This window comes from Equus quagga, chromosome 11 (genome assembly GCF_021613505.1).
Source record: "Equus quagga isolate Etosha38 chromosome 11, UCLA_HA_Equagga_1.0, whole genome shotgun sequence".
In the NCBI taxonomy this organism is placed as follows: Eukaryota; Metazoa; Chordata; class Mammalia; order Perissodactyla; family Equidae; genus Equus; species Equus quagga.
In genome coordinates this window covers 115,438,963-115,466,516 of record NC_060277.1, presented here as the reverse complement: position 1 = coordinate 115,466,516, position 27,554 = coordinate 115,438,963, and the positions used below count along the sequence as shown (strand labels likewise).

The 27,554-nt window shown below is 48.2% G+C and overlaps 1 protein-coding gene across 12 annotated transcripts in view; it reads left to right on the top strand.

Annotated features, from left to right (window-relative positions):
- The window catches only part of CCDC57 (coiled-coil domain containing 57), a 118,975-nt gene that overhangs the window by 57,317 nt on the left and 34,104 nt on the right, over positions 1 to 27,554 (top strand). For 7 of the 12 annotated variants that reach the window (XR_006890537.1, XR_006890538.1, XM_046675006.1 and 4 more), the window contains exons 13-15: positions 4,538 to 4,641; positions 10,525 to 10,725; positions 17,328 to 17,541. Coding sequence is in view for 8 of the 12 variants with exons in the window: in XM_046675006.1 (XP_046530962.1) it covers positions 4,538 to 4,641; positions 10,525 to 10,725; positions 17,328 to 17,541 (519 nt within the window). In the remaining 4 variants the exon portion in view is untranslated. Of the gene's footprint in view, positions 1 to 4,537; positions 4,642 to 10,524; positions 10,726 to 11,663; positions 12,509 to 12,634; positions 12,805 to 17,327; positions 17,542 to 19,004; positions 19,066 to 19,226; positions 19,380 to 21,052; positions 21,166 to 27,554 lie in introns of those variants that run through there. The other 5 variants (XR_006890540.1, XM_046675009.1, XR_006890539.1 and 2 more) reach the window with 5 other exon arrangements.

The window sequence follows — 27,554 nt, the reverse complement described above, 5'->3', positions numbered from 1 at the left end:
TCCCAGCTTGTAAGGTTTCTGCAGAGAAATCTGCTGAAAGTCTGATAGGCGTTCCTTTGTAGGTTATTTTCTTCTGCCTTGTTGCCTTGACTATTCTTTCTTTGTCATTCATTTTTGCCAGTTTTACTACTATATGCCTTGCAGTAGGTCTTTTTACATTGAAAAATGTAGAAGATCTGGAAGCCTCTTCCACACAGATTTCCCTCTCATTCCCTAGATTTGGGAAGTTGTCTGCTGTTATTTCTTTGAGCATGCTTTCTGCTCCATTCTCCTTCTCTTCACCTTCTTGAATACCTGTAATTCTTATGTTGCATTTCCTAATTCAGTCACCTATTTCTCAGAGACTTTCTTCACTTCTTTTTGGTCTTGGTTCTCTCTCCTCCTCTGTCTGGAGCATTTGAACATGTCTGTCTTCGATTCTGCTGATTCGCTCCTCTGTGGTGTCCACACGAGCCTTCAGGGAATCCATATTTTGTTTTACCTCTTCCATTGTGTCTTTCATCTCTAATATTTCTGGTTGATTCTTCTTTATAGTTTCAATCTCTTTTGTGAAGTAGCTCCTGAACTCATTGAATTGTTTCTCTACATTCTCTTTTACTTCGTTGAGTTTTTTGATGATGGCTATTTTGAATTCATTGTCATTTTAGATTACATATTTCTGTGTCCTCAGGACTGAATTTTGGTTGCTTGTCATTTCTCTCTGATCTGGAGATTTGATGTAGTGTCTGATGTTGTTAGAGGAGGTGGGCCAGGTCTCTCTCATTCATATTATTCGGTTGCGGTTACTGCCTGTCACCACTGAGTGGGGGTTGAGAGCTGCATACTCTGAGCCTTCCACCTTCAGCCGAGATCACAGGTGCTGGAGCCAGCACTGAGCAATTGGGTGGAGGGGCGCTTTCTCCTTAGTGCTCTCTAGGCTTTCTCAATCAGCTCTTGCTATCTGTCTCCTGGGGTCTTGGCTTGATGAAATCACCCCCCGCAAAAGTTTTCACCCCATTAGAGGGCTTCCTTCTAGGCTGCAAGGGCCCTAGCAAGTCCTTGATTTCCCCACGAGCCAGTGTCCCCTCCCCTGTTCCTTCCCTCATGGATCCTCCCACAGTCATAATCACACTCTTTAGGGGAGGGAGCGAAGTTCTCTCTTACCCTGTTCCAGCTCCTCTGAGGGAGGCTCCAGCCTCTCTGCCCTCTGTCGTGTGGCTGCATGTCTCTCTGACATTTTTGTGTTGTGTTAGGATGTCTTCTGTTGGAGTACAGATGCCCCTTTTTGTTGTATGTTGGAGGGGAGAGAGTCCCAGGCAAGTTCACTTCATCATGATGCTGACCTCACTCCCCATTATGGTTTTAATTTGCATTTTCCTGTTTATTCGTAACGTTGAATATTTTTTCCGGTGTTCGTTGGTGTGTTAGTCTGCTTGGGCTGTTGTAACAAATACCAGTGGCTAGGGGGCTCAAACAACAGGCAGTTCTTCCTCCTCTGGTGTCTTTCAGTGAACACAGGGGTTAATTTTAAGACAGCCTCATTGGTCAGTCTGTTCCTCTGTTGTTAGTCCAGTTTCACAGAATTCAGTCTAGTTTTCTCCTTCTTCATCGTTCAACTTCCTTTTCCAACAATGAGAAACCTGGCTCCTAATATCCTTAGTACAGTTCCCTGGGTGTAAGCAGCCTCCCACTGCTGCCACCTCCTTTCCCCGTATGAAGGCCTTTCTGCCACATGGGGGCCCCTCTATGGGGTGGCTCCCTGGCCCTACCCATCTCCCTGCTGGGGCACTGGCCCCCAGGCTGAGAGCCCACCTAGGGTCACTGATGTGGGCCCACCCAGGGCTTAGAGGATTGACTGTCCAGGAAGCAACGGAGCCCAGCAGGATGTCCTGCCTACTTGATCAGCTTGTTTCAATTAATGGAAGTTTTCTTTGTTTCTTTTCCAGTGCTCATGTCTTCTAGTTCTTTTTCTTATGTTATTTTCCCTGGTTGGGATCTCCAGAGTGGTGTTGATAATAGCTGGCTTTCTTCCTGATCCCAGAGGAAAACTTTCAACATTTCACAGTTAAGTTTAATATTTGCTGCAGTTTTCTTGTTGTTGTTGGTTTTTTGTGGTCAGGTTATGGAGGATTTTTCTATTCCTATTGTAATAGAAATCTTTATTTACATCACGATTCTGTCAATTTTTGCTGAATGTATTTTGAAGCATTGTTGTTGGATACATACACGTTTAGAATTGTTATGTTTTTGGTGCCTTCATCCTTCTATCATCACGTAATGTCCTCTTTATCCCACAGTTTTCCTTCTCTGAGACCTACCTGGTCTGATACCAGCTTTCCTGTGGTGACTGTTTGCATGGTCTGTCATTGTATTCCTTGCCCTTTGACTGACCTCCGTCATTGCACTTGCAGTGAATGTCTTGTTGGCAGCACAGAGTTAGGTCAGTTTTTGAAATCCATTTTGCAGCTGTTTTAATTCATATACTTATACCATTTACACTCAACACAGTTAGTGCCCTGTCAGGATCCAAGTCTGCCATTGAACGTCTGTGCGCTGTGCCTCAGTTTCCTCTTTCCTGCCCTCCTGGGGGTTACTTGGGCATTTTTTAGTGTTCTATCTTAATTTACTACAGTGTTTGAGAGAGTATTTCTCTGGGTCATCTTTATAATGGTTGCTCCAGGGGTTACAGTATATGTAACTGATGACAGTCAACTTGTGTCAGCATTCTGCACTTTCAAGTGGAATGTGGGGGTCTTACAGCAGTGCAGCCCTTCACCCCCTTTACTGTCGCAAATGTCACCTCTCCTCGCATCGAGGGCCACATCAGGCAGGATCTTTTTGCCTTCGACTGTCAAATATACTGTTAAAGACTCAAGAGGAGAGATGGGGTCTGTGGAATTTCCTGGAGTCCAGATGTCCTTCTGTTTCCAGTTCCTCTCTGTCTGAAGTACTTCCTGCAGCACTTCTCTCAGAGCAGGTCTACTGGTGACAGGTCCTCCTAGTTTTCCCTTTTCTGAGATGTCTTTATTTCACTTTCACTCCTGAACAACATATACACAGGTATAAAATTATGAGTTGACAATGCTTTGCTTGCAACACTTAAAACTTATTATACCACTTCCTTCTGGTGAGACATCAGATGGTCGTTTCTGGTGAGAAATCCATTGCCATTTGAATCGTCATTGCCATGTGGTCAAACATCATTTCTCTCTGCCTGCTTTTGAGAGTGTGTCTTTAGTTTTGGAGATTTGATTGTGATGTGTCTGGGCAGAGATTTCTTTGGCTTATCCTGTTAGGTGTTGAATCTGAAGGTTTATGTCTTTTGACAAATTTGAGAAGTTTTCAACCATTATTTCTTCAAGTGTTTTTGCAGCTCCACACTTTTTCCTTTTGGGCCTCCAATGATAAAAACGTTAGCTCTTCTGTTGTTCTCTCCCAGGTCCCTGAGCCTCTGTTATTTGTTTTTTTCAATCCATTTTCTTTGTTGTTCCGATTAGATAATTTCTATTATCTGTCTTTAAGTTCACCATTTCTTTCTGCTGTCATCTCCATTCTGCTGTTGAGCCCATCCAGTCAGATTTTTATTCTAATTTCAGTTCTAAAATATCAGAGTTTTTTCTTTATATCTTTTATTTCTTTGCTGAAACTTTCGTTTTTCCACTTGTTTTAAGAGTGTATCAAATTGCTTGTTGGAGTTGCTTTAAAATCCTTAACACGCAATTCCTGCATCTGTGTCATCTCATGTTGTCTTCTTTCATTTGAGTTGAGATTTTCATTCGAGTTGAGATTTCCCTGGTTGTTAGTATGGTGAGTAGTTTTGGGTTCTGTCATGGGCATTTTGAGTGCCATGTTCTAAAATCTGATTCCTATGAGCTCGGTTTTAATTCTCCTTCTGCTTTCTCAGGTAGTCCACATTGCTAGGTTCACAGTGCATATCCTGGCCCACTTTCTTGGGCTGGTTTGAATGTCCACTTACTTACCAGAGCCTTTGCAGTGCTGTTCTGGTCTGTCCATTTTTGTGCTGTCTGAGGCCAGTTTAAGTCCTGGGCAGCATTTTGCTGCAGAGCCCAGCTCTCAAAGCTTCAGCTGTATGGTTGCTGCCTGGTTTCCACATAAGCTCCTCAGGGACTCAATGCACAGATTTAAGGAGTTGCTTTCTCTGGCTACCTTGTCTCCATAATCCATAATTCTTCCTTGACCTATGGGTTGTGTGGGTATTTTTCTTCATTTTCAGACAATTGACTAGGAGACTGGTGCAGAATGGCCTCTACCAGACACTAGGTGGTAAGATGGGATCTTTGTCCTGCAGAGATTCCTGCTTTTGTGGCATAAGGATTATACTTTACATAGAGCACCTCTCAATCTTCATGGGGATCCAGCCCATCTATTCAGCTTTAGAACATCTTCACGCCCTGGGGGACCAGCGGCGACAGTAGGCCTCCTTTAAGGGCTGCGAAGGATGACACAGAAGTCCACCTCCCCAAAGAGAGGACAGTTGGTTGGAACCTTCCCTGAGGCTCTAGGAGGCCTGAGCCTGACAGAGTCACTCTTTCTACAGGAGGAACCATGCTAGCTGACGGTGCATCCTTGGGATTGTTGCTCCAGAGGCTTGGAGACAGGGCACATCTCTTGAACTTCCTGGTGACCCGGATCAGACAGAAGGTACAGCCTCCCCCTGACATTCAGTCTGTGCAAGTTTTCTGACTGGAGAGCCACTCTTGGGGTAGACAGCGTGTGGGCTCTAGAGCCAGCTGCCAGTGTGGACCCTGCCGTGACCTCAGATGTGTAGCTTGACCTCTCTGTGCCTGTTTCCCTCCAAGGATGGGGTTGTTATAAGGAGTAGCTGGCTTATCTTCTGTGTAGTTTCTAGAAGGTGCACAGTGAGAACCTGGTGAATGGGAGGGATGTCCAGAGTAGGGGGCAGTGCTGGTGGTCCAGCCCATGGAGCCTGTTCTCTGTGCTGCAGGGCTGCTGGCTGTCACAGAGCTCTGATACCAGCTGCCCACTCAGGACATGCTTGGATGAGTCCTAAGACCCATGTTACATCGGCACTGAGGTATGGCACGAACACACAGTGTCAGTGATGAGCACCGTCCCTCTTAGCCCCTTGGCCTGCCTTTCTGCAGGGCAGGTGATACTCATGCGCTGGGCTCTTCCTGTGGAGACGGGACAGCTGCACGGACTCCAGCGCAGAGTCCACCCTGCTATACGTGTGGCTGGCGTCACAACCCATGTTTTATTGCTACACATTCGTAATACCTTTTTTCAGTGTTTTTCATATTGTGGTAAAATATACATGACATAAAGTTTGCCATTTTTAAGTGTACAATTAAATGACATTAAGTATATTCACAACATTGTCTAACCATCACCACTATCTATTTCAGAACTTTTTCCCCATTACACTAGCTCCCCATTCCCCATCCCCGCAGCCCCTGGTAACCTCCACTCTTTCTGTCTGAATTTCACTCTAGGAAACTCACCTGAGTGGGCTCTTACAATATTTGTCCTTTCGGGATGGGCTCATTTCACTTAGCATAATGACTTCAAGGCTCACCTATGTCATAGCATAAAGGAGCACATCGATCCTTTTTATTTTTTTAAAGATTGGCACCTGAGCTAACAACTGTTGCCAATCTTTCTTTTTTTTTCTGCTTTTTCTCCCCCAATCCCCTCAGTTCATAGTTGAATGTTTTAGTTGTGAGTCCTTCTAGTTGTGGCATGTGGCACGCTACCTCAGCATGGCCTGACAAGCAGTGCCATGTCTGCGCCCAGCATCCGAATCAGTGAAACCCAGGGCCACTGAAGTGGAGCGTGTGGACTTAACCACTCGGCCATGGGGCTGGCCCCATATCGATCCTTTTAATAACAAGAATGTCCCATCATATATCCCACATTTTGTTTATCCATCTGTCAGTGGACCCTTGCATTGTTTCCAACTTTTGGCTGTTATAAATAAGGCTGCTGTGAACATGGTGTACAAGTGTCTGCTCAAGTCCCTGTTTTCACTTCTTTTGGGCATATTTGTAGGAGTGGAATTGCTGGATCCTATGGGAATTCTATGGTTAACTTTTTGAAGAATCATCCAACTGTTTTCTACAGTGGCCACACCATTTCACATTCCCACCAGTGGTGTGTGAGGGTTCTGATGTCTCCACCTCCTCACCAACACTAGCTATTACAGGCGTACCTCAGAGATACTGTGAATTCACTTCCAGACCACCACAATAAAGGGAATATCACAATAAAGCAAGTCACTGACAGTTTTTGCTTTCCCAGTGCATGTAAAAGTTATGTATACTGTAGTCTGTTAAGTGTGCAATAGCATTATATCTAAAAAACAATGTGCATACCTTAGTTAAAAAATACATTATTACTAAAAATTGCTAACCATCATCTGAAGCCTTCAGCAAGCCCTAAGATTTTGCTGATGGAGGGTCTTGCTTTGGTGTTGATGGCTGCTGACTGATCAGAATGGTGGTGGCTGAAGTTTGGGTGGCTGTGGCAGTTTCTTAAAATAACCCACAGAACTTCTTTCAGAATTGTAGTCTATCTTCTCAGACCCTGTTGCTGCTCTGTCAACTAAGTTTGTGTGACATTCTAAACCCTTTGTTGTCATTTCAGCAGTCTACACACTATTTACACAGGAGTAGATTCCATCTGAAGAAACCACTTTTTTTGCTCATGCATGAGAAGCACCTCCTCATCTGTTAAAGTTTTATCATGAGATTGCAGCAATTGAGTCACATCTTCAGGCTCCACTTCTAATTCCAATTCTCTTACTGTTTCCACCACATCTGCAGTTACTTCATCTACTGAAGTCTTGAACCCCTCAAAGTCATCCATGAGGGTTGAAATCAGCTTCTTCCAAACTCCTGTTAATGTTGATATTTTGACTTCTTCACGTGAATCCTGAGTGTTCTTAATGGCGTCTAGAATGGTGAATCCTTTCCAGAAGGTTTTCAATTGATTTTTCCCAGATCCATCAGAGGAATCACTATCTATGGCAGCTATAATCTTAGGAAATGTGTTTCTTAAATAATCAGACTTGAAAATTGAAATTTAATCTGTGGACTGCAGAATGGATGTTGTGTTAACAGCATTCATCTCATTGTACATCTCCATCAGAGCTCTTGGGTGACCAGATGCATTGGCTATGAGCAGTAATATTTTGAAAGGGGAATCTTTTTTCCTGAGCAGTAGGTCTCAATAGTAGGCTTGAAATATTCAGTAGATGATGTTGTAAACAGATGGGCTGTCATCCAAGCTTTGTTGTTCCATTTACAGAGGACAGAGTAGATTTAGCATAATTCTTAAGGGCCCTAGGATTTTTGGAATGATAAATGGGCATTGGCTTCAACAGTAGCCCCTAACAAGAGAGTCAGCCTGTCCTTTGAAGCTTTGAAGCCAGGCCTTGACTTCTCTCTAGCTGTGAAAGCCCTAGATAGCATCTTCTTCCAATAGAAGCTATTTCCTCTACAGTGAAAAATCTTTTGTGTAGTGTAGCCACCTTCATTAAGTATCCTGGTTGGATCTCTAGATAACTGGCTGCAGCTTCTACACCCACACTTGCCACTTCACCTGCACTTTCATGTTATGGAGATGGCTTCTTTCCTTAAACCTCATGAACCCACCTCTGCTCGCTTCAAGCTTTTCTTCTGCAGCTTCCTCCCCTCTCTCAGCCTTCACAGAATTGAAGAGAGTTAGGGCCTTGCTCTGGATTAGACCTTGGCTTCAAGGAATGATGTGGCTGGTTTGATCTTCTATCTAGACCACGAAAACTTTCTCCATATCAGCAATAAGGCTGTTTTGCTTTCTTATCATTCGTGTGTTCACTGGAGTTGCACTTTAAATTTCTTTCAAGAACTTTTCCTTTGCATTCACAACTTGGCTAACTGTTTGGCGTAAGAGGCCTGGCTTCGGCCTGTCTCGGCATTTGACAAGCCTTCCTCAGTAAGCTTACTCATTTCTAGCCTTTGATTTAAAGTGAGAGACGTGCAACTCTTCATTTCACTTGAACACTTAGAGGCCATTGTAGGGTTATTACTTGGCCTAATTTCAATATTGTTGAGTCTCAGGGAATAAGGAGGCCCAAGGAGAGGGAGATAGATGGAGGAATAGCCAATTGGCGGAGCAGTCAGAGCACACACATTTATTAAGTTTGGCCTCTTACATGGGCACGGTTTGTGGCGCCCCCGAATAATTACAGTTGTAACGTCAAAGGTCACCATAAAAATAGAATAATGATGAAAAAGTTGAAAATATTGAGAATTACCAAAATGTGACACAGAGACACAGTGTGAGTAAATGCGGTTGGAAAAATGCTGCCAATAGTCTATACAGAAGTGGAAATATACTGATGTACACCAGACATTTATACCATGTCACAAACCAATGTGACTTCAATAGAAAAAATTTTAAAAAAATAAAAATAAGATAAAGAAAAGAAAAATGGTGCCACTAGGCTTGCTGGACGCAGGATTGCCACAAACCTTCAGTTTGTTAAAAAGGCGGCATCTGCCAAGTGCAATAAAATGAGGTATGCCTGTATTTGTCTTTTTGATTCTGGCCATCCTAGTGGGTGTGGAGTGGTATCTCGTTGTGGTCTTGATTGGCATTTTCCTCATGGCAAAGGATGTTGAGCCTCTTTTCATGTGCTTATTGGCCGTTTTGTATCTCTTCTTTGGAGAAATGCCTGTTAAGATCCTTCTCCCGTTTTTTTAATTGGGTTGTCTGTCTTTTTATTGTTGAGTTGTAAGACTTCTTTATGTGTTCTGGGTACAAGTCCCTTATCAGATACGCGATTTGTAAAATTTTTCTCCAGTTCTATGGACTTGTCTTTTCATTCTCTTAATAATGTCCTTTGAAGCACAAATATTTTTAGTTTTGATGACATCCAGTTTATCTGTTTTTTCTTGTTTCCTGTGCCTTTGATGTCATGCCATTCTGTTGTCTTTTGTACACATTTCTCATGAGGCAACATAAAGAGAGAATTTTCACGTGTCCTTTTAAGCCCTCAAATACATAAATTACACTGTTCTTGTAGACTCTGCATCTTCTGTGAAACAGAACACCCCTCTGGAAATATGGAGATTATTCTGAGCTTTCCGTCTACTACAGGGAGCAGGCAGTGCTCCAGAAATCTGATGCCTTATCTTGGTTGGAAGTACATTTTTCCTGTTGCGGTGGAGATGAACCTGACCGCTTTTCTGTCTCTGTTTATGGGGTGACAGATCTATGAACATGTGTGAGGGACAGCGGATCTTTAGATCTATGCTGTTTCCCACTTCTGCCCCACTGTTGGAATTTTTTTTTTTTAAGATTTTATTTTTCCTTTTTCTCCCCAAAGCCCCCTGGTACATAGTTGTATATCTTTTCTTAGTTGTGGGTCCTTCTACTTGTGGCACGTGGGATGCCGCCTCAGCGTGGCCTGACGAGCGGTGCGATGTCCGCGCCCAGGATCCGAACTGGCGAAACCGTGGGTCACTAAAGCACAGCGCATGAACTTAACCACTCGGCCATGGGGCCGGCCCTGGAATTTCACACACACGCACACACACACCCCCACACACACCCATGCCACAAATAGGAAATAAACTTTTAAATAAGACCTTTTAATTTTCTCTTGGTTATCATAGATGATTTGATTGTCCTGGGAAAAGAAGTCTTACCTCAAGGTGTTTTTTGTTTGCTTTTTACTTAACAGTGTCTGTTTACCGGATGGTCACCTTTTTTAGTATGTGGGTGACAAATTTAAAGAATAAAATATTCACCAGGAATCCATTATAGGAGTCCTTGGAATAGGAAAATAATAGTTTATCTTCCTGAAAAGAAAATGGGAAAGTTAAGGGGGTAGAGAAGTGTGTCTTTCCTGTCTGCCTCATCTTTTCTCTGTCCTTATATCAAGAGAAGGGCAAATGTCGAGAGAAGCAGCTAAAAGTAAGAGGCTGGCCCCGGAGATCTGGCCAGGGACTCTGCTTCGGGGATCTCATGGCCAACCTGCAGCCACTGGAGCTGTTCCTACAGCAACCTTTCAGTCTGCTCCTCAGTCATCTGCCTGCCTTGACGGCCATAGGTCTCTCCACCCCTGCCTCGGAATACCCACTCTAGTTCTTGCTGTTTGTGTCCACCTGGGACTAGGGCTCAGGAAGAGACATTTAGGCCCTTGGCCTCTGCCCAGGCACTTCCATGTACAGACTCACCCCAACCAGCTTTGGGCTCTGGTGCATAGGCTGTGCTGCAGATGCTCACGTCCCTACTATGCGGGGGACAGGTAGAGCGCCTGGGGACTGAGCTAGGTGGGGCCAGAAGAGCAGCAGCTATGATGATGTGACGCAGGTTTGTGGGGTGATTGCATTAAGTCAGAGGAGAGACTGACGGTCAGGTTTCCTTTGTGATTTTCCTGAACTTTCTACTGTCCACCTCTGCCCTGCTGCTGCCCCATCCTCCCTGTAGCCCTGTTCCTGACCCACCTCTACCACTTCCCGGGCCGGCATCCTCCTTCCTACTCTCCCTCCTAATACTGCCTCTAAAACGGCCTCCTAGGTGCTGCAGAAAGCCCTGGACGTGGACACTGTCCAGCGAGAGCTTCCCCACGAGGTGGACCAAGTGCACCTGGAGGTTTTGGAGCTTCGGAAGCAGGTGGCTGAGCTTGAGGAGCGTCTCGGGACAGCCTGGAAGGAAGGCAGGGTAGTTTCAAGCAGGCAGCAGCTGCGAGCTCCTGACTCCACGGCCCTTAGGAGAGAGGTGGGTCCCCTGCGCTGGCCCCTGATCCGCCCCTGCCGCTGGCCTGTCCAGGGTCTTCTGTGTGTGCTCTGCCCTCTCCATGGCTGGTGTGGGCTGTGAAGTCACCTAAGCAAGGGCCCCACCTCCACTTTCTGCCTCTTCCTTCCTGGGCCGGCTCTCACGTTTGGGTATCTTCCTGGACAGACACCCTGTTGAAGGGTGCAGCCCATCCCTCAGGGCTATAGGTCTTTAAGGTCCCGCCCTTTGGAACCCGTGTGTAGGAGACTGCACGTGTGAACACGGCTCTTCTGTTTCCTCTGAAACAGGAGTCCTGACTCCTTGCTGAGAGGGCTCTGCGAAACCCTAAAATCCATGCAAACTGCAGTTTTCCTTTCAAGAGGACCCTCAGGGGTGACCGTATTGTGTTATGAGTTTCTCAGAGCGTTTACAACTGCTGCGCACATACATGTGACAGTGGGCCACCCTGGGCGGTGGCATGGGGGCTCTCATCCTGCTCGTGGTCAGGCCGTCACACCCAGTGCCCGTCTGGTGCTGTGGCTGGTGTGAGCCAAGGTTCCAGGCCATGGAGAGAGCTCTGCGGCAGCGTGTCGTCCCCACAGATCTGACACACAGGTCTTACCGCATCTGTCTGTCTTCTTACCAGAGGCCATGATGGAAGTGTCATAAAGAATGGGCCTTCTTTATGGGGTGTCCTCTGACATGCCTCCCAAGCCGTCTGTCGCTTACCTGCAGTGACCTGTGATGACCTAGATTACCTGGGGTTGTTTGCAGTTGCCTGAGGTTACCTGTGGTGACCTGTGTTACTTTTGGTGACCCATGGTTACCTGTGGTGACCTGTGATGTCCTGGATTACCTGGAATTATTTGCAGTTGCCTGAGGTTACCTGTGGTGACCTGTGATTACCTGTGGTGACCTGTGTTACCTGTGGTGACCCGTAGTTACCTGTGGTGACCTGTGATGACCTGGATTACCTGGGATTATTTGCAGTTTCCTGAGGTTACCTGTGGTGACCTGTGGTGACCCGCGGTTACCTGTGGTGAGTGGCGTTACCTGTGGTGACCCTGTGTTACGTGTGGTGATCCACGTTACCCCTGGTGACCCGCGGTTACCTGTGTGACCTGCGATTACAGATGATGACCTGTTCATCAGCAAAAGCTTTCAGGGACAGTAACATGATGTCTGGAAGGCGTGAAGAGTCCTCTGGCAGAATCAGTGTGTATTGTGTGTGCCTCCAGTAGCTCGTGTTCCATGGGCCACGTTTGGAGACTGGTACTTGGGATCCGAGGGGGACACGGCTCCAGGATGCACCACCGGGGGCTATGAAGAGACCAAGGAGAAGATGCGGTCTGTGGCACTCTCTGGCTCAGGGGATGTGAGGAGGGTGCAGAGGAGCCTTGTTGGGGACGCATTGTGAGGGGTGCCTGCAGAGGGAGACGGGGAGGCTGAGGTGTCCTGGGCCCCACAGGGGCACAAGCAGGTGGGATGCTGAGCCGTCTGTGCCATCAGTAAACGCAGGCCGACCTTAGAGATTTTCAGGTTCAGTTCCAGACCACCGTGACAAAGTGAATATCATGATAAAGGAAGGTGCGTGAATTTTTTGGTTGCCCAGTGCACATAAAAGTTATGTTTACACTGTCCCATCATCTGTTAAGTGTGCAGTAACATTATATCTAAAAAAACAAAGAACATACCTTAATTAAAAAGGGCTTTATTACTAAATGCTAACCATTATCTGAGCCTTCAGAAAGTCATAATGTTTTTGCTGGTGGAGGGTCTTTTTTTTTTTTCCTGAGGAAGATTAGCCCTGAGCTAACTATTGCCAGTCCTCCTCTTTTTGCTGAGGAAGCCTGGCCCTGAGCTAACATCGTGCCCATCTTCCTCTGCTTTATATGTGGGACACCTACCACAGCATGGAGTGCCAAGCAGTGCTATGTCTGTACCCGGGATCCGAACCAGCGAACCCCGGGCCGCCGAGAAGCAGAACGTGCAAACTTAACCGCTGCGCCACCGGGCCGGCCCTGGTGGAGGGTCTTGTAAAAGACGCCGTATCTGCGAAGCACAGTAAAGCGAAGTGTGTCTGTAGGTGCCATCCCCAAGAGCCCAGGCACCCAACCCCTCCCCTGGGCCCCAGGCTTCCCTGAAACTCTGCAACTTGAGGGGTGGGTGGTGGCCCGGGGGGGCTGTGGGCCCCGGTCCCAGCTGGGCAGCCAATGTGGGGGTGATAGATCTGCTCTCACCTGTGTCCACAGCTCACTCCAGGTGCTGGGCCACAGCCAAGGGGCTCTAGCAGTTCTCCTGATGGTGGCCCTCACAGAACTCACTGATCCCACTTGTTAGAGTGAAGGAGGAAGAAATCACACAAAGAAGCAGAATTTAAAATAGAGGTGTTTAATCCTATGGCAGACAGGCTGGGAGCCCAAGCAATTTGAGGCTCATCACAGCTCTCCCAGAGCAGGTGGAACGGACGCGCTCTCTAGGCCTTCGTTTCTGTACAGCCACCAGGGTCTCGCATTCCTGCCAGGTCTAGGCATCCTGTGACCTTGGTGAGGTCACTTTCTGGGGGAGAAGTTTGAGGCACAGGAAACCCAAGTGGCCAGTCCCTCTGCCCAGACCAGGCCCACCCAGGCTCGCGCCCATAATTGCCTAGCTGTGTGTCAGGTGCCTGGAGAAGAGGATGGGGGCACCAGGCTTCCTGCAGCCCAGAGAGCAGTTACAGCTTGAGAAAGAGGGAAGACTGAGAGGGCTGGGATGCCCCCTGCGGGGCGAGTTGGGGTTAGAGTTAGCAGTGTAAAGTCATGGGTTATTTGAGAGTGAGCAAGCAATAGGTAGGTAGGCAGAGAAACTGGTGTGTGCCCAGATTCCTGGCTCTGCCCGCCCTGAATGCCTGAGAGCGGTGACTCCCCAGGAGCGATGAGCGCACCCAGTGCAAGATCTTGGGTCTGAATTCCCTCCTCTGCTGAGAGGAACCAGGATAAGTGGCTGATTCCACTGTGGAGACGTGACAGAAGGATGCAGGGACCAGCTTAAATGACCCCCCTTGACCCAGTCCAAGCCAGTGATCATGAAGTCAGGGTTCCAATCCACTGAATAAAATGGGCAATCGAGTCCATGCTGCTGCAAATAAACAGATGAAGAAAGAAAGGGGAGAGGCAAGCTCTTCCTTACATTAGAATATAGACTAGCAAATGTAAGAGGAGTGCCGCAGCTGGGGAGTCGTGCATGGATGGATGCCACAATCAGGAACAAGGCACTTACGCAGCGTCTCCCCACAAATTGCTTCCTAATTACAAAGGGAAATAGGAACTTTCCAATGGAGCAGCCTGCAGATGCCACTTAAGGAGGGATCGGCTCCCATCGCCGACCCTGGGACAGACATCATGGTCTTCGAGGAGACCTGAGACAGACCCAGACCAAGGGCCGTACTGAGATCAACAGGCCCCTACTGTGAGAGAGGTCTAGTTAGGAGGCTGAGGGCACCTGGGACACGGATGTGCCGCAGCATCCTGGGCGCTGGGCAGGAGAAGCAAGCTATGAAGGGCAGTATTTGGACAGTTGGCGGAGTTTTCATGTGGACTGTGCGTTAGGGCCTCGTGTTGTATCCATGTTCAATTTCTGGTTTTGGTAACCTTGGGTATTAAGAGAATGTCCCAACTGAAGTATTTAGGCGTAAAAGGGCACAACATCTCGACTTACTCTCAAAGTTCAGCAGAGGGCAAATCTGGCGAATCTGGCGAAGGGTACATGGAGCCTGTGTGCCGTCCTTGCGGTTTTCTACAGGTTTGAGATTCTGCCTGACAGAAGCCAGTCCCCTTCACTCCCCCAGTCGAGAGGAAGGGATGATGCAGCACTTCTCCACAGTGCCCTGGAACCACTATAGCGCCAGGCGGCTGCAGGTTCAGCTTTTCACGTTTCTCTCGTCTCTAGTGAGCCCCAGCCTAGTGCCCACTTGGGCCCCTCCCTCAGAGGGGAGACTGGTGGATGGCAGGATGGATGTCCGGACTGAGGGGGTCTTGCCACCTCCTGCTGGCTGGGCTTCCCCCATGCCTTCCTGCCTGGCTGCCAAGAACACAACACGAGGGCCCGCTGGGGGGACAGTGTTGGCTGGCGGTCCCTCGGCTGGCTCCGCCTAGAGGCCCCTCGGCTGGCTCCGCCTGGAGGCCCAGGAACCTGCAGAGGGATTTGAATCCACCCTGGAGCCAACCCAGTGAGAGCCAGGGTTCGGGCTTGCTCTGGTCCAGGCCTCGGCCTCCCAGAGTACTTCTCCTTGGAGTCCATCACTCCCTGCTGCCCTTGGGGACAGAATCGTCATTAAGACATCTCAGTGGCCAAGCTTTCCCTCTACTACACAGACATCTCCCTTCCCCGCCAAGATGCTGGGATTAGCACCTGGAGCAGGTGAAGGCAGTGGGCAGTGTGGGGTGGACAGGGCCAGCACGGGATGGGATCAAGTGGGCTCTGAAGCACGCAGTAGTTCAGAAGAAGTGCCTGACTCTGTCTCTAGTCACTATTAGCATTTTATCATTATTGTGGGGAGATACTTTAGAGAGTCATCAAAATAAATGTGATCTTGCTAGAAACTGAGCCCGAGATAGATGAGGTCCCCGGCTCAAGTCCCCACTTGGTGGGCACAGCCACAGTGACTAGATGAGGGTCGTTTAAAATTGTGACTCGCCAGCCTGAGCCCGGCCACAGGCTCTGGCCACTGTCGGCTCCTTCTTCATGCCAGGGGCAGGCTTTCGGGGGAGGGGTTCTGCTTTTGGAGAGGCTTTTAAATCTCTTCATTGTTCTGGGGTTTGCAAAGTCTGTTTTCAGGACTGTTCTTTCCTCACTTAAAATAACACGAGAGAATCCAACAGCATGTTCCCAAAGAGGACCAGGCCTTGAGAATGGACTGCTGGCTGAGTTCCCCCACCCTAGGGCCAAGCTCGCCTGGAAGGCTGTGACATTTTCACAGCGAGTCAGGTTGGCCCCTTCAGGGCAGTGGAGCCCCCATGCGTGAATCCACCCTCCAGGCCTCCTCTCCTCCGGGTGTGTCCCAGCCCCCTGCAGGCCTGAGGGCTCCCTGTCCTGTCCTGTGCCCTTGAGAGACCGTGAATGAGGCCGATGCTCTGCGCTGGCCGAGAGCAGCCACAAGCCACTTGCACCCTGGGGAAAGGAGTCAGATTTGGGTGCTTGGGCTGCGGTGAGGCCTCCCCAGTGCTGCGGGGCTGCAGGAGCTCTCTGTCTTCCTTTGTGGTCTCACCTCCACAACCCCCCTTTATGCTGCTCTAGCCTGTGGCACGCCAGAGGCACGAGTGTGCAGTCACCACAGCTTCTAGGCCACCTGAGGAGCAGTGGCCACCAGAGGGCACGGGCACCTGCCAGCCCTGGAGAGGCGCACCAGGAAACAGGGCCAGGGCAGGGCATGCTGGTCTGCTGCAAGGACTTGGCGCCGGTTCTTGGTGCTGGTGCAAGCTGGTATGGCCAGGATGGGGCACAGTGCAGCTTTCACAGGTGTCAGGAGCAGCCACGCTTAAGTAGGACACCTGCTTCCCTCAGGGCCTTGGACTCACCGTTCCTCCTGGGCCCCTGCCCGGCACAGAGGCGGCCCTACACATGTTCTTCTTCTTCCTTTCTCTTATTCCCCACATGAGTGTGACCACGTGTCTGCGTGCTGGGCCAGTGAGTCCAGGATGGGGTTAGCAGGGCTTTAGGACTACATGGTGCGTCCCAGGGTCAGGGGAGCCCTGGGAAGATTCAGGGCCCAGAAGCTGAGGCCCCAGGTGGCTATGTTTCTTCCCTTCGATTTTTCTCTGCTCCTGCTTCAACCGGTCTGGCCTGTGGCTGGTTGAGGGGAGTCCGAACTGCAGCTGGAGAAAGTGCCTGAGACATGAGTCAGGAATCAGGGCAGACAGAGCCTGAGAGGAGACGGAAGGGGGCCCAGCGAGGGAGGGCAGCAGGAGGTGATGGGAGAGGGCTGCCACTAGCACAGCCAAGAGCAGAGTGACCCAGCAGCGCAGAGTCCAGGGCAGGCGGGGAGAGAGTGAAGGAGGCGGCTGGGGTCCCACTGCGGCTGCCCGTCAGACCTCTGCCAGCTCCCCTCCACGCCAGGCAGCAGCCCTTGGGCAGCAGGCACCCAGCCTGTGACTGCGGTGCCCACGCAGGGGTCCCGTCACACATGCAGCCCCGGTGCGCCCTGGGGCCTGTTGGAGGCTGGTCATGGGGGTCAACTGGCTCCTTATCATTTTCACTGGAAAGACACAAAGGCAGAGTGGGGAGGGCGGGAGCGGAAGACTCTGGAGGGGGCAGGGGCTGTGAGGGGCCCAGGAACTGGCATGCAGAGTCGCTGAGGGGCAGGCCTTGGCCTGGGAGATTCATTGGCCTTCATTCATCCTCCTTGTGAAAGAGGTATCGTCCACGGATGCGTGGCTGTCTTCCATCTCACGCTAAAGTGCGGGAGCAGTTGTCCCTTTTGTCTCTGTTTCAAAAGGATGTTGCCCATTATGCTGGTTTGGGGCCGGCCGGGCAGGGGCGCCCACCATCCACACCTCACCCCCAGTTCTCCCCTCTCCTACCTGGGGGCTTGTCTCACAGGCTGTTTGCTGTATGGGTTTTGTTCACAGGACCCTGCAGATGGAGCATCCTTGGGGACAGTGGAGCAGGGGACGTTCTCTGTGCACCTGGGCCCGGAGGCACAGCCCACACAGGCCTTGTCTGTGCCCCGACTCCAGAGGAAACTAAAGGAGGCTGCCCGAAAAATCCTGCACCTCCGCCTGGAGAAGGAGCAGCTCCTGGAGATGGGGAACAGGCTCCGCGCGGAGCTGGGCCGCCCCACAGGTGAGTCCTGGGAGCGTCGGCCTGGGGCGCCCCTGTGGTCAATGGCATGAGGGGGCCTCACAGACGTGCTTTTTTCCTCTGGCCTGCCTCTCCGGAAGGGGAAGGAGAAGAGAACCCAGATGCCAATCAGTGGGACAGAGGCAAGAGGAGGGACCAGGGAAGGCGTGGAGCGCCTGGGGCGGAGGGAGGGGTCTGGCCCAGACTTCTCAGGAGGGCAGGAGGGAGAACAGAAGCCGCCCTTGTGGAGCAAAGCTGAGGCTGGGGTCAGGAGTCACCAGCACAGGGCAGAGCTCCATCTCCATGCTGGGAGTTCCACAAGCCCGCCCCTCTGGCAACATTTGTGAGAAAAATACCACAGGTCAGCGAAGCAGCTGGCCTTTCTCTGCAGCTTTGTGGCGAGCAGCAAAGGCTGCCATGTTCCCAGGCTGGCTCTGGCTGCAGACATCTCCAGACAGAGGCAGCAGTGTCTCCACTGCGACCCAGGCCGGGAGTGTCGGCCTGCAGATGCCCAGGCTGCCTGTGGTGCCTCGGAGGTGCTGGTTCCTAAGAAGGGCATGCGACACTTATGTCTGACCCTTGGAAAACGGATGCACTCATGTTCTGAGCCTGTGGGACAGCTCCAGGCTGCCATCGAGGACAAAGAACCCCGGTCTGAGGGTCCTGTGGGATATCATCAGAGTTGGCCAGACAAGCACCAAGGGCCTTGGTGCAGAGCACCTTGGCTCTGTCTAAGCCTTGGCGCCGTCCTGAGCAGACACTTTCCTGGATGCCTGGTCAGACTGCCTTTCAGGTCCCTATCACTTTCCTGTAGCACCTAGGCATAGACCCCGTTTCCCACACAGCCTCCCCCTCACCTTCTGTGGTGTCTGCCTGTCCCTCCTTTCCCAGCAAGAGCTTTGAGTGACTCATTGTGATGATCGCAACACAGGGGGGCCTTGGGATTCCAGCCCCTCGGCGGTGTGAGACTGAGGCCATGCCCGCTCTCCTGTGCATTGCCTGAAAGCTGAGGGGAGGCTGGTGGGCGGCGGAGCCTCCTCAAGGAATCTGCTGGAGGAGTAAAGCCCCAGGCCACTCCGTTGCTTTTTTGAGGCAGAGTGCCCCCAGGTGCCTCTGAAGGGCTAAGAATCTTGCAAAGGGTGTTTCAGCAAAGATAGTTCCTCTGTGCACTGCAGGGGCTCCTAAGTACTGACAACTGCAGCACTCAGGAAACAGTCACAAGAGAGGGAGGGAGAAAGCTGGGGGCCATCCTTCATCCTCTAGTCTCTTCCCGGGGCTAAGCTGCGTGAATAATCATAGTAGCTGTTAATATATTAATGTTTTTAGTCCTAAGGTGACTGCTAAAATGACTGCTTGGTTGGGAGGGGGACTTGGGGGCCTCAGGAGCACAGTGGAACTGAAGGGAGTGCTGTCTGTGGGAGGGAGGGTGGAAGCGACTGAGAGTACAGGCAGCTTGTATTCTACAGATGTTTTGCTGCGTGGCTCTGCGTGCCAGGGCCCCAAGGGACAGAGTCAGCCAAAGCTCAGGTATGAAATTCCCTGGGTTGTTCTTTGAGACTGCTGTTGGATGGCCACCTTTTGCATGTGGGATACTTGGAAGACACAGTGTTTTGGAGGCTTTGTCCTCCTAGGAGCCCGCCCCTGGAGAGGGGAATAGTCAGCAGAGCTCAGTGTGTCTCTATTTCCAGCTACACTTCCAGATGCCGGCAGTGTGCCAATCAGCGGGACTGGGCGTTGTCGGGGAACTGGCTCTGTCCCTCTGGACCCCCTCATCGGAGGCCATTCCCCCTTACTCTTGTCAACGAAAATAATCCATAACCAATCTATAAATGAAAATTTGGGTGAGTTTATTCTGAGCTTAAATCTTAGGGTTATAACCCGGGAGAGTCTTTCCACAAAGGAACAGAGCACTCCAAAGAAGTGGGGGTACACAGGGCGATTATATACCCTCAAAGAGGGTGTTTCACATATGATTGAAATGTCCCTCCCACAATAGTCACAAGATTGCCCTGTCGGCACAGCACTTGATGGACACAGCAGGTAGTGGGTCTGCTATCTTGATGGACACAGCAGGAAGCAAGTCTATTGTCTCAAGCTGGGCGGTCACAGGTGAGCGCAGCAATCAGTTTCCAGCCTAAGGAAAGATACTTAATCCTTAAGGAGACGCCAACATTGGGAGGGGGAGGGAAGTTGCACCTTTATCTCAAGAGCCTTTGTTCTTGCCATAGGGAATCTCTAAAGCAGATATACAATGCATGCTCAACGGCCTCGGTCAGGCCCTTTTGGAAAGACAAGGTCAGGCCAAATTAGGTTTATACCAAATGGTTTCCTCATATATTCCAATACATCCTATTGCTTGCCATTTTCATTTGTCAACATTGAACTATGTTTTCATTGTCTTCTATGGTGATTTGTCTATATGGGTTTTCTGCCTCTTCTTGGATCAATTTTGGTCCTTTACATTTTGCTAGAAAACTATCCATAGTCTTCAGCCTCTAGAGTACTACCATAGAGTGCACATAGTCGCCTGTGACGCTACTGTCTTCTGGATCTGTGGCTGTCTCCTTCATTTTCTCAGACTTTCGTAATTGCAGTGATGTGGGATGCACCCTGAACTGCCCTTCCCCTCTGACTGTGCACAAGGGGACTCTTCTCATCTTTGCAGCAAACCCAAGCAGTGAGAAAGCCTCCTCTAAGTAAGATTAAAATTTTTTAAACCACCTAGACGTGAGACAGTCAAAGACCAACAGATTTCGTGTCATTACATTTAAAACATCTTTCAGGAAAAGACATCATAAACAAAGATAAAAGACAGCAGACTGGGGGAAATGTTTGCAACTTATTTGACAGATCAAAAGGATCAGGACCTGAAGTGGGCATCTACAGATCAGGGCAAGGGACCGGGATGGGGAGTCCCGGAAGAAATCCACGGAACTAATGAGGATACGAATGACGCTCAGCCTTTCCAGGAGTCTGAGGAGGGCCAGTGAAGTCAGCCTTCTCAGATGAGAAAGGTTCACACTCAGTGTTGAGGAGAACGTGGGACGCACTTGTTGGTGGGAATCTTCATTAGTGAAGCCTTTTCAGAGGGCAGTTTGGTTTCATCTGCCACATTTTTAAATGTTCATACCGTTTGAATCAGCAATTCTTCTCTTAGAAATCTACTTGAAAGATTTTTCCCACAGATGTGAAAAATACATACGTACAAGGATATTCTTGGCAAGAATTTTGTTACAGTAAGAGAGTAATGGGACCGGTCTAAATGGCCATCCTTGGGGCATTGGAATGCAGACCTTGGAATGCTGCTCAGCTGTTGGAAGTTGGAAGCACGAGGAACAGTCTGTGTCCCCCCAGGGCACTGTCCCCACAGGGCTCTTCTCAAAGTAGTTATGATGGAGAGCCCCTTAATTCCAGTCTATTGTGGATGATACTTTTGTCAAATACAATAAAAATGTGGCAGTTCCAAATTACTTCAAAGGTCCTAACACTTACTCTCATTTTCTGTGTCATTTAGTCACGGGCCTGGAATAGTTCGTGGACAGCCCCGGCCTACTGGCCACACTTCTGCGTACCCTGAGTGGACGTGTCCTTGTGTGAAAGAAGCAACCTGCAGAATCATGTGTGTAGATCAATAAACAGAAGCAGGCGTGTGCACGTATGTGCGTGTAACTGTGTGTGCGTGTGTGGAAGGAAGCGTATGGATTTCTCGGCAGCTTGGGGAGGAAAGTGGAGTGAGAAGAGAAGAGTGGAGGAGATTTTGAGGGGTTTGCTCTGTCTATTTGTATGTGATATGCAGTTTGTAAAAATACCAAACGGGCTCCGTTTGTTTCCTTCTGGGAAGGCATCCTCCCTCAAAAGCATGCTGGCAGTGGGCCTTCTGCTCTCCCAGGGAAGTGGTTAGACCCAAAGGCAAAGGCTTTTGGCAAGACTGGTCTGTCTGCATTTTTTTACAAAGATGATTTCTCTGGCTCGTTAATGGTGCAGCTACAGTCATTCAGTGGTACAGAATGACCAACTGTGACCAAAGTATCTTATCATCATTTAAGGACGTTGAAAATGTGAGACCATGGCCCGGCCAAGCTGCACCCACTCCCGTACACCACTCCCACTCCACCCCCTCTCACTGGGAGTGGGTTGTTTCCAGGTGCTTCTCCAGCTGTGTCTGTGGTTGCAGCCGGCAGGCAGGGCTGACCCCAGGGCTCACCTGTACCCACCATGGGGCGTGTCCTCACCTGTCTGCCTCTGGGAAGGGGTCCACTCCCCATGGGGAGCTAGAGGACCAGCCCCTTCACTGGCCCTGGCTCTTTCACTGCCCATCCAGTCTTCATTCCACATCCCCTGCTGAGCAGGGTCAGGCTCCTGTGCTGGCCATGTCCCTCATGCTGAGGTCCAGACCTTCGGGTCTGCTTTACAGACAGGCAGGCAGTGTGTGGTTGAGGCATGCGGCCAGGAGTCGTCCAGGTGGGCCCTGAGCTTGGCTCTTCGTTCCCCACCTCTTCTCCAGGCCAGTGAGTAGGTGCAGGTGCAGGGAGCTGCCTGTCCTCAAGTTGCACCTGTCCCTGTCCCTGCTCCTGTCAGCCCACAACAAGTGGAAGCACACGGCTGTGGAACCGGCTTCAGTGGGTGACCTAGTGGCCCCCACTCTGAGTGCTCACCCCTCACCTCTGAGATAGAGACCACGACACCACCCACAGTAGGGTGGAGGCCAAGAGCATGGGGAAGCCAATGCTGCCCGAGCGGGCCTGCTTAGGGGAAGCCAGACAAGGGCAGGCCCAGGGGCCACGTGGCCAGGCAGAGTGGACTTCAATTTGAGCTGGGCTCTCCCCTCAGAGGGAGGAAGAACATTTCCTCTACCTGTTCTAGGTCCTTCTGGCTGGACTATAAATTAAATTGACATGAGACAGAATAACAGGAGAAAATCAAAGCTTTATAACATGCATTGGGGGAGACACTCAGGAAAACTCAGCAACTCAACAAAATGGCCAAACTGTCAGCTTAAGCATCATCTTCAGTTAAAGACAAAGGAAGGTGTTGGGTGTGGTAGAAGGGGAGGAAGGCAGTTCACATGGAGATGGGAAAGCAAATGTTTAGTAGACAGAACTTTGATAAGAGTGGGCTTAGCAAGGACCCTCCTAGTCTATCATGCCCAGAGTTATCTAGGGTGATGGGCTGTCCTGGGCCCCTGCACAGCCTCCCCTGCCATCAGCTTCCCTCATCACAGTGGGACATTTGTTACAACTGAGGGACCCACATTGACACATTATGATCACCAAGTTCATTGTGTCCCTTAGGTTCATCTTGGTGGTGTACGTTCTGTGGGTTTGGACACATGTATAATGACATGTATCTACCAGCATAGCATCATACAGAGTGGTTTCTCTGCCCTAAAAATCCCCTGTGCTCTGCTTCATCCCTCCCCCTGAGCCCCTGGCGACCAGTGATCTTTTAAAATTTTTTTCTGAGGAAGATTCACCCTGAGCTAATGTCTGTGCCAGACTTCCTCTATTTTATATGTGGGTGGCTGCCACAGCATGGCTGACTGAGTGGCGTAGGTTGGTGCCCACGGTCCAAACCTGCAACCCCGGGCACCAAAACAGAGCGCGCCAAACTCAACCACCACACCACAGGGCCAGCCCCAACCACTGGTCTTTTTACATTCTCCACACTTTTCCTTTTCCAGAATCTTGTAGAGTTGGAATCAGACAGTGTGAGGCCTTTGATATCTAACATTTTTTAAAAGATTTCTGATTATAAAGAGGCTGTTTTCTCACTGTAAAAATTTAAATGAGTGCTGGGAAGTATTAATTTATACAGGAAAGCACATATTACCATCTAGAGCTAATCCACATTTTGGTGCCTCTCTGTCCATCCATCAGGGTGTGTGTTCATGCTCACACACACTCTCACACTCCAGTACCCACATAGCCACGTGCATTGCACTGTGCCCTGCTCCCTCTGCATGCGCTCTCTCAGTGAACGGCCCACTGTATGCATTTTTGGGTCATGACCACGGCTGGTTGTTTTTAAGGAGATGCTGCATGCTGGTATCCTTTGCTTGTTCCCCAGACGCTCTACAGTCTCTAGGTGGACAGATGCCCTCTGTGCCATCTTCTCAAGAGACATTTAACGTGTTGTGAGAGCATGAAACAGCCCTCTGAAAAAGTGCCTCATGGGCGTTCTTACAACAGTAAAGTCCTGATGTGGCCAAGCCTCACAAAAACTAGATCTTTATTAGAAAATGGTTTTTGCCAGTCTAGCCAGGTAAAAACATTTCATTGCTTCAATTTGTATTTCTTTAATTTTTGTGTTTGTGGTTTTGTGGCCATTTGTATTTCATTATCATATCATTTTCCTGCTGAATTTTTGATTCATCTAGAAATGATTTGGTAAAAAGAAGAAATTAGGGATCTAGCTTTATTTTTTCTAAATGGTTAGCCGGCTGACCCAATACTACTTTTTAGGCATGTTTACACAAATAGTAAAACATCTATTTACATTTAGCTTATTACTTAGAATTACACGTGTGCATCTAAGATCCTAGGGTAAGAATATATTGATGTATACTACCTAAAGCAATGTGCAGATTCAATGCAATCCCAATCAGAATTCCAATGACGTTCTTCACGGAAATAGAACAAAGAATCCTAAAATTCATATGGGGCAACAAAAGACCCCGAATTTCTAAAGCAATCCTGAGAAAAAAGAACAAAACGGGAGACATCACAATCCCTGACTTCAAAATATACTACAAAGCTATAGTAATCAAAACAGCATGGTACTGGTACAAAAACAGGCACAAAGATCAATGGAATAGAACTGAAAGCATAGAAATAAAACCACACATCTATGGACTGCTAACCTTTTGGATAAAGGAGCTAAGAACATACTGTGGAGAAAGGAAAGTCTCTTCAATAAATGGTATTGTGAAAACTGGGAAGCCACATGCAAAAGAATGAAAGTAGACCATTATCTTTTCACCATACACAAAAAATTAACTCAAAATGGATCATAAATTGAAGGTACGACCTGAAACCATAAAACTCCTAGAAGAAAATATAGGCAGTACACTCTCTGACATCTGTCTTAGAAGGATCTTTTTCAATACCATATCTACTTGGGCAAGGGAAACAAAAGAAAATATAAACAAGTGGAACTTCATCAGCTTAAAGAGCTTCTGCAAGGCAAAGGAAAGCGGGAACAAAACAAAAAGACAGCCCACCAACTGGGAGAAAATATTTGCAAATCATATATCTGAGAAGGGGTTATTCTTCATAATGTATAAGGAACTCACACAACTGAACAATAAAAAAACAACCTGATCAAAAAAATGGGCAGAGGATATGAACAGGTATTTTTCCAGAGAAGATGTACAGATGGTCAATAGGCACATGAAAACGTGTTCAGCATCACTAATCATCAGGGAAATGCAAATCAAAACTACACTAAGATATCACCTTACACCTGTCAGAATGGCTATAATAACCAAGACCAAAAATAAGAAATGTTGGAGAGGTTGTGGAGAAAAGGGAGCCCTCATACACTGCTGGTGGGAATACAAACTGGTGCAGCCACTGTGGAAAACAGTATGGAGATTTCTCAAAAAATTAAAAATAAAATACCAGGGACCGGGCCCGTGGCCAAGTGGTTAAGTTCATGCGCTCCGCTGTGGCAGCCCAGGGTTTGGATCCTGGGCGCAGATATGGCACCGCTCGTCAGGCCACATTGAGGCGGCGTCCCATATGCCACAACTAGAAGGACCTGCAACTAAGATATACAACTATGTACCAGAGGGGATTTGAGGAGATAAAGCAGAAAAAAAAAAAAAAAAGATTGGCACAGTTGTTAGCTCAGGTGTCGATCTTTAAAAAAAAAAAGAAGAAATACCGTATGACCCAGCTATCCCACTACTGGGTATTTATGCAAAGAACTTGAAATCAGCAATTCAAAGAGACTTATGCACCCCTATGTTCATTGCAGCATTATTCCCAATAGCCAAGAAGTGGAAGCAATCCAAATGCCTACGGACTGATGATTGGATAAAGCAGATGTGGAATATATACACAATGGAATACTACTCAGCCATAAAAAAGACAAAATTGTCCCATTCGCAGCAACATGGATGGACTTTGAGGGTATTAAGTGAGATAAGCCAGACAGAGAAAGGCAAACACCGTACGATTTCACTCATATGTGAAAAGTAAACATATGGACAAAGAGAATAGATTAGTGGCTACCAGAGGGGAAGAGGGTTGTGGGCTGGGCACAAAGGGGAAAGGAGCACATTTATATGGTGACTGACGAATGATAATGTACACCTGAAATTTCACAATATTATAAACTGTTATGACCTCATTTAAAAAAAAGATTAAAAATACTAGATTGGTGTAAGAAGACATCATTCTAGAAAGAGATCAGAAGAAGATCATTTTATGAGACAAAGAGAATTTACTGCCCACAGGCTCTTCTTCCAGGAGCTGCTGAAGGAGAGCCGGCAGATCCCTGACAGGAGTCTCCTTCCCTCCCAGGGCCGCTCAGAAAAGACAGGTGAGGTGCGAGTGTGACCGAGTGCTCTCGAGGGCCCTGGGAGATGCCATGTGTGGCAGGTGCTGACATCACAGGGCAAAAACGGCAAGAGTCTCAGTCAACAAGTTCATCAATGTGACTGAAAATTATGGCTTCTACACCAATCCAGTAGTTCACTTAACATAATTCCCTCAAGGTCCATCCATATTGCTGCAAATGGCAGGGTGAAGGCAATCCATTGCCAGCTGAGGAATTAAGTCCATCAAAATTGAGCGAACTTTGCTGAGATTTAACACATTTCATGTCTTTTTTTTAGTAGCTTTTTTTTTTAACTTTGGTAAAATACATATAACATAAACTTTACCATTTAAATCACTATGAAGTGTACAGTTCATTGTCATGAATTACATTCACAGTGCTATGCAACCATCACCACCGTCTGTTCCGGAATGTTTTCATCACCCCAAAGGAAATCCTGCACTCAGCAGTCATTCCCTGTTCCCTTCCCACTGATGGTCACCAACCTGTTTTCTGTCTCTATGGGTTTGCCTATTCTGGACATTTCATTTTAAGCCAGACACAAATGGAATCGAACCCTATGTGACCTTTTCTGTCTGGCTTCTTTCACCAAGCATGTTTTTGAGGTTTGTTCACATGGTGGCGTGTATCAGTGCTTCATTCCTTTTCATGGCTGAATAATATTCCATTGTATGGATAGACCACACTCATTCATCAGTAATGGACATTTGGGTTTTTTCTGTCTTTTGGCTATTGTTAATAATACTGCTGGAAACCTTCACATAGAAGTTTTTGTTTGAACCTGTTTTCAATTCTTTTGGATATATACCTAGAAATAGAATTGCTGGGTGATATAGTAATTCTCCGTTTAACTTACTGAGGAGCCACCAAACTCTTTTCCACAGCAGCTGCACCATTTTACTTTCCCATCAGCAATGGATGGGTGCTCTGAGTTCTCTGCATCCTCGCCCACACTCATTTTCTGTCTTTTTGATTTTAGCCATCCTAGTGGGTGCAAAGTAGTATCTCATTGTGATTTTGATTTTGCATTTCCCTGATGACTAAGCCATTGAGCATCTTTTCATGGGCTTGTTGGTCATTTGTGTGCCTTCTGATTTCCTAGTTTCTAAGCTCAGGTATCATAAACCAAGGAAAATAATTTCATTTCCAAATTTTGTCCTGATATGTCCTTTTATTACCTGGAAAAAACTGATACATTACTTTAGGACCCACCTCAGGAGGTCCTGGTGGCAGAACTAATTTCGCAACTATTCAGATGTCAGTAACATGTAATACATTTCTCATCACTATCTTCAAGTGAATGGATAAATAAGCTTTAAAAAATTTTTTTCTGTTTCAGTTTCCAGGATGGTGAATATCAATAGTTATAACTCATAAAACTTGTTGGAGTCCTCAGTAAGCTTGTGTTTAACCAAATTGATTCATTATTCTGAGAAATGTTATTTCAACAGTAA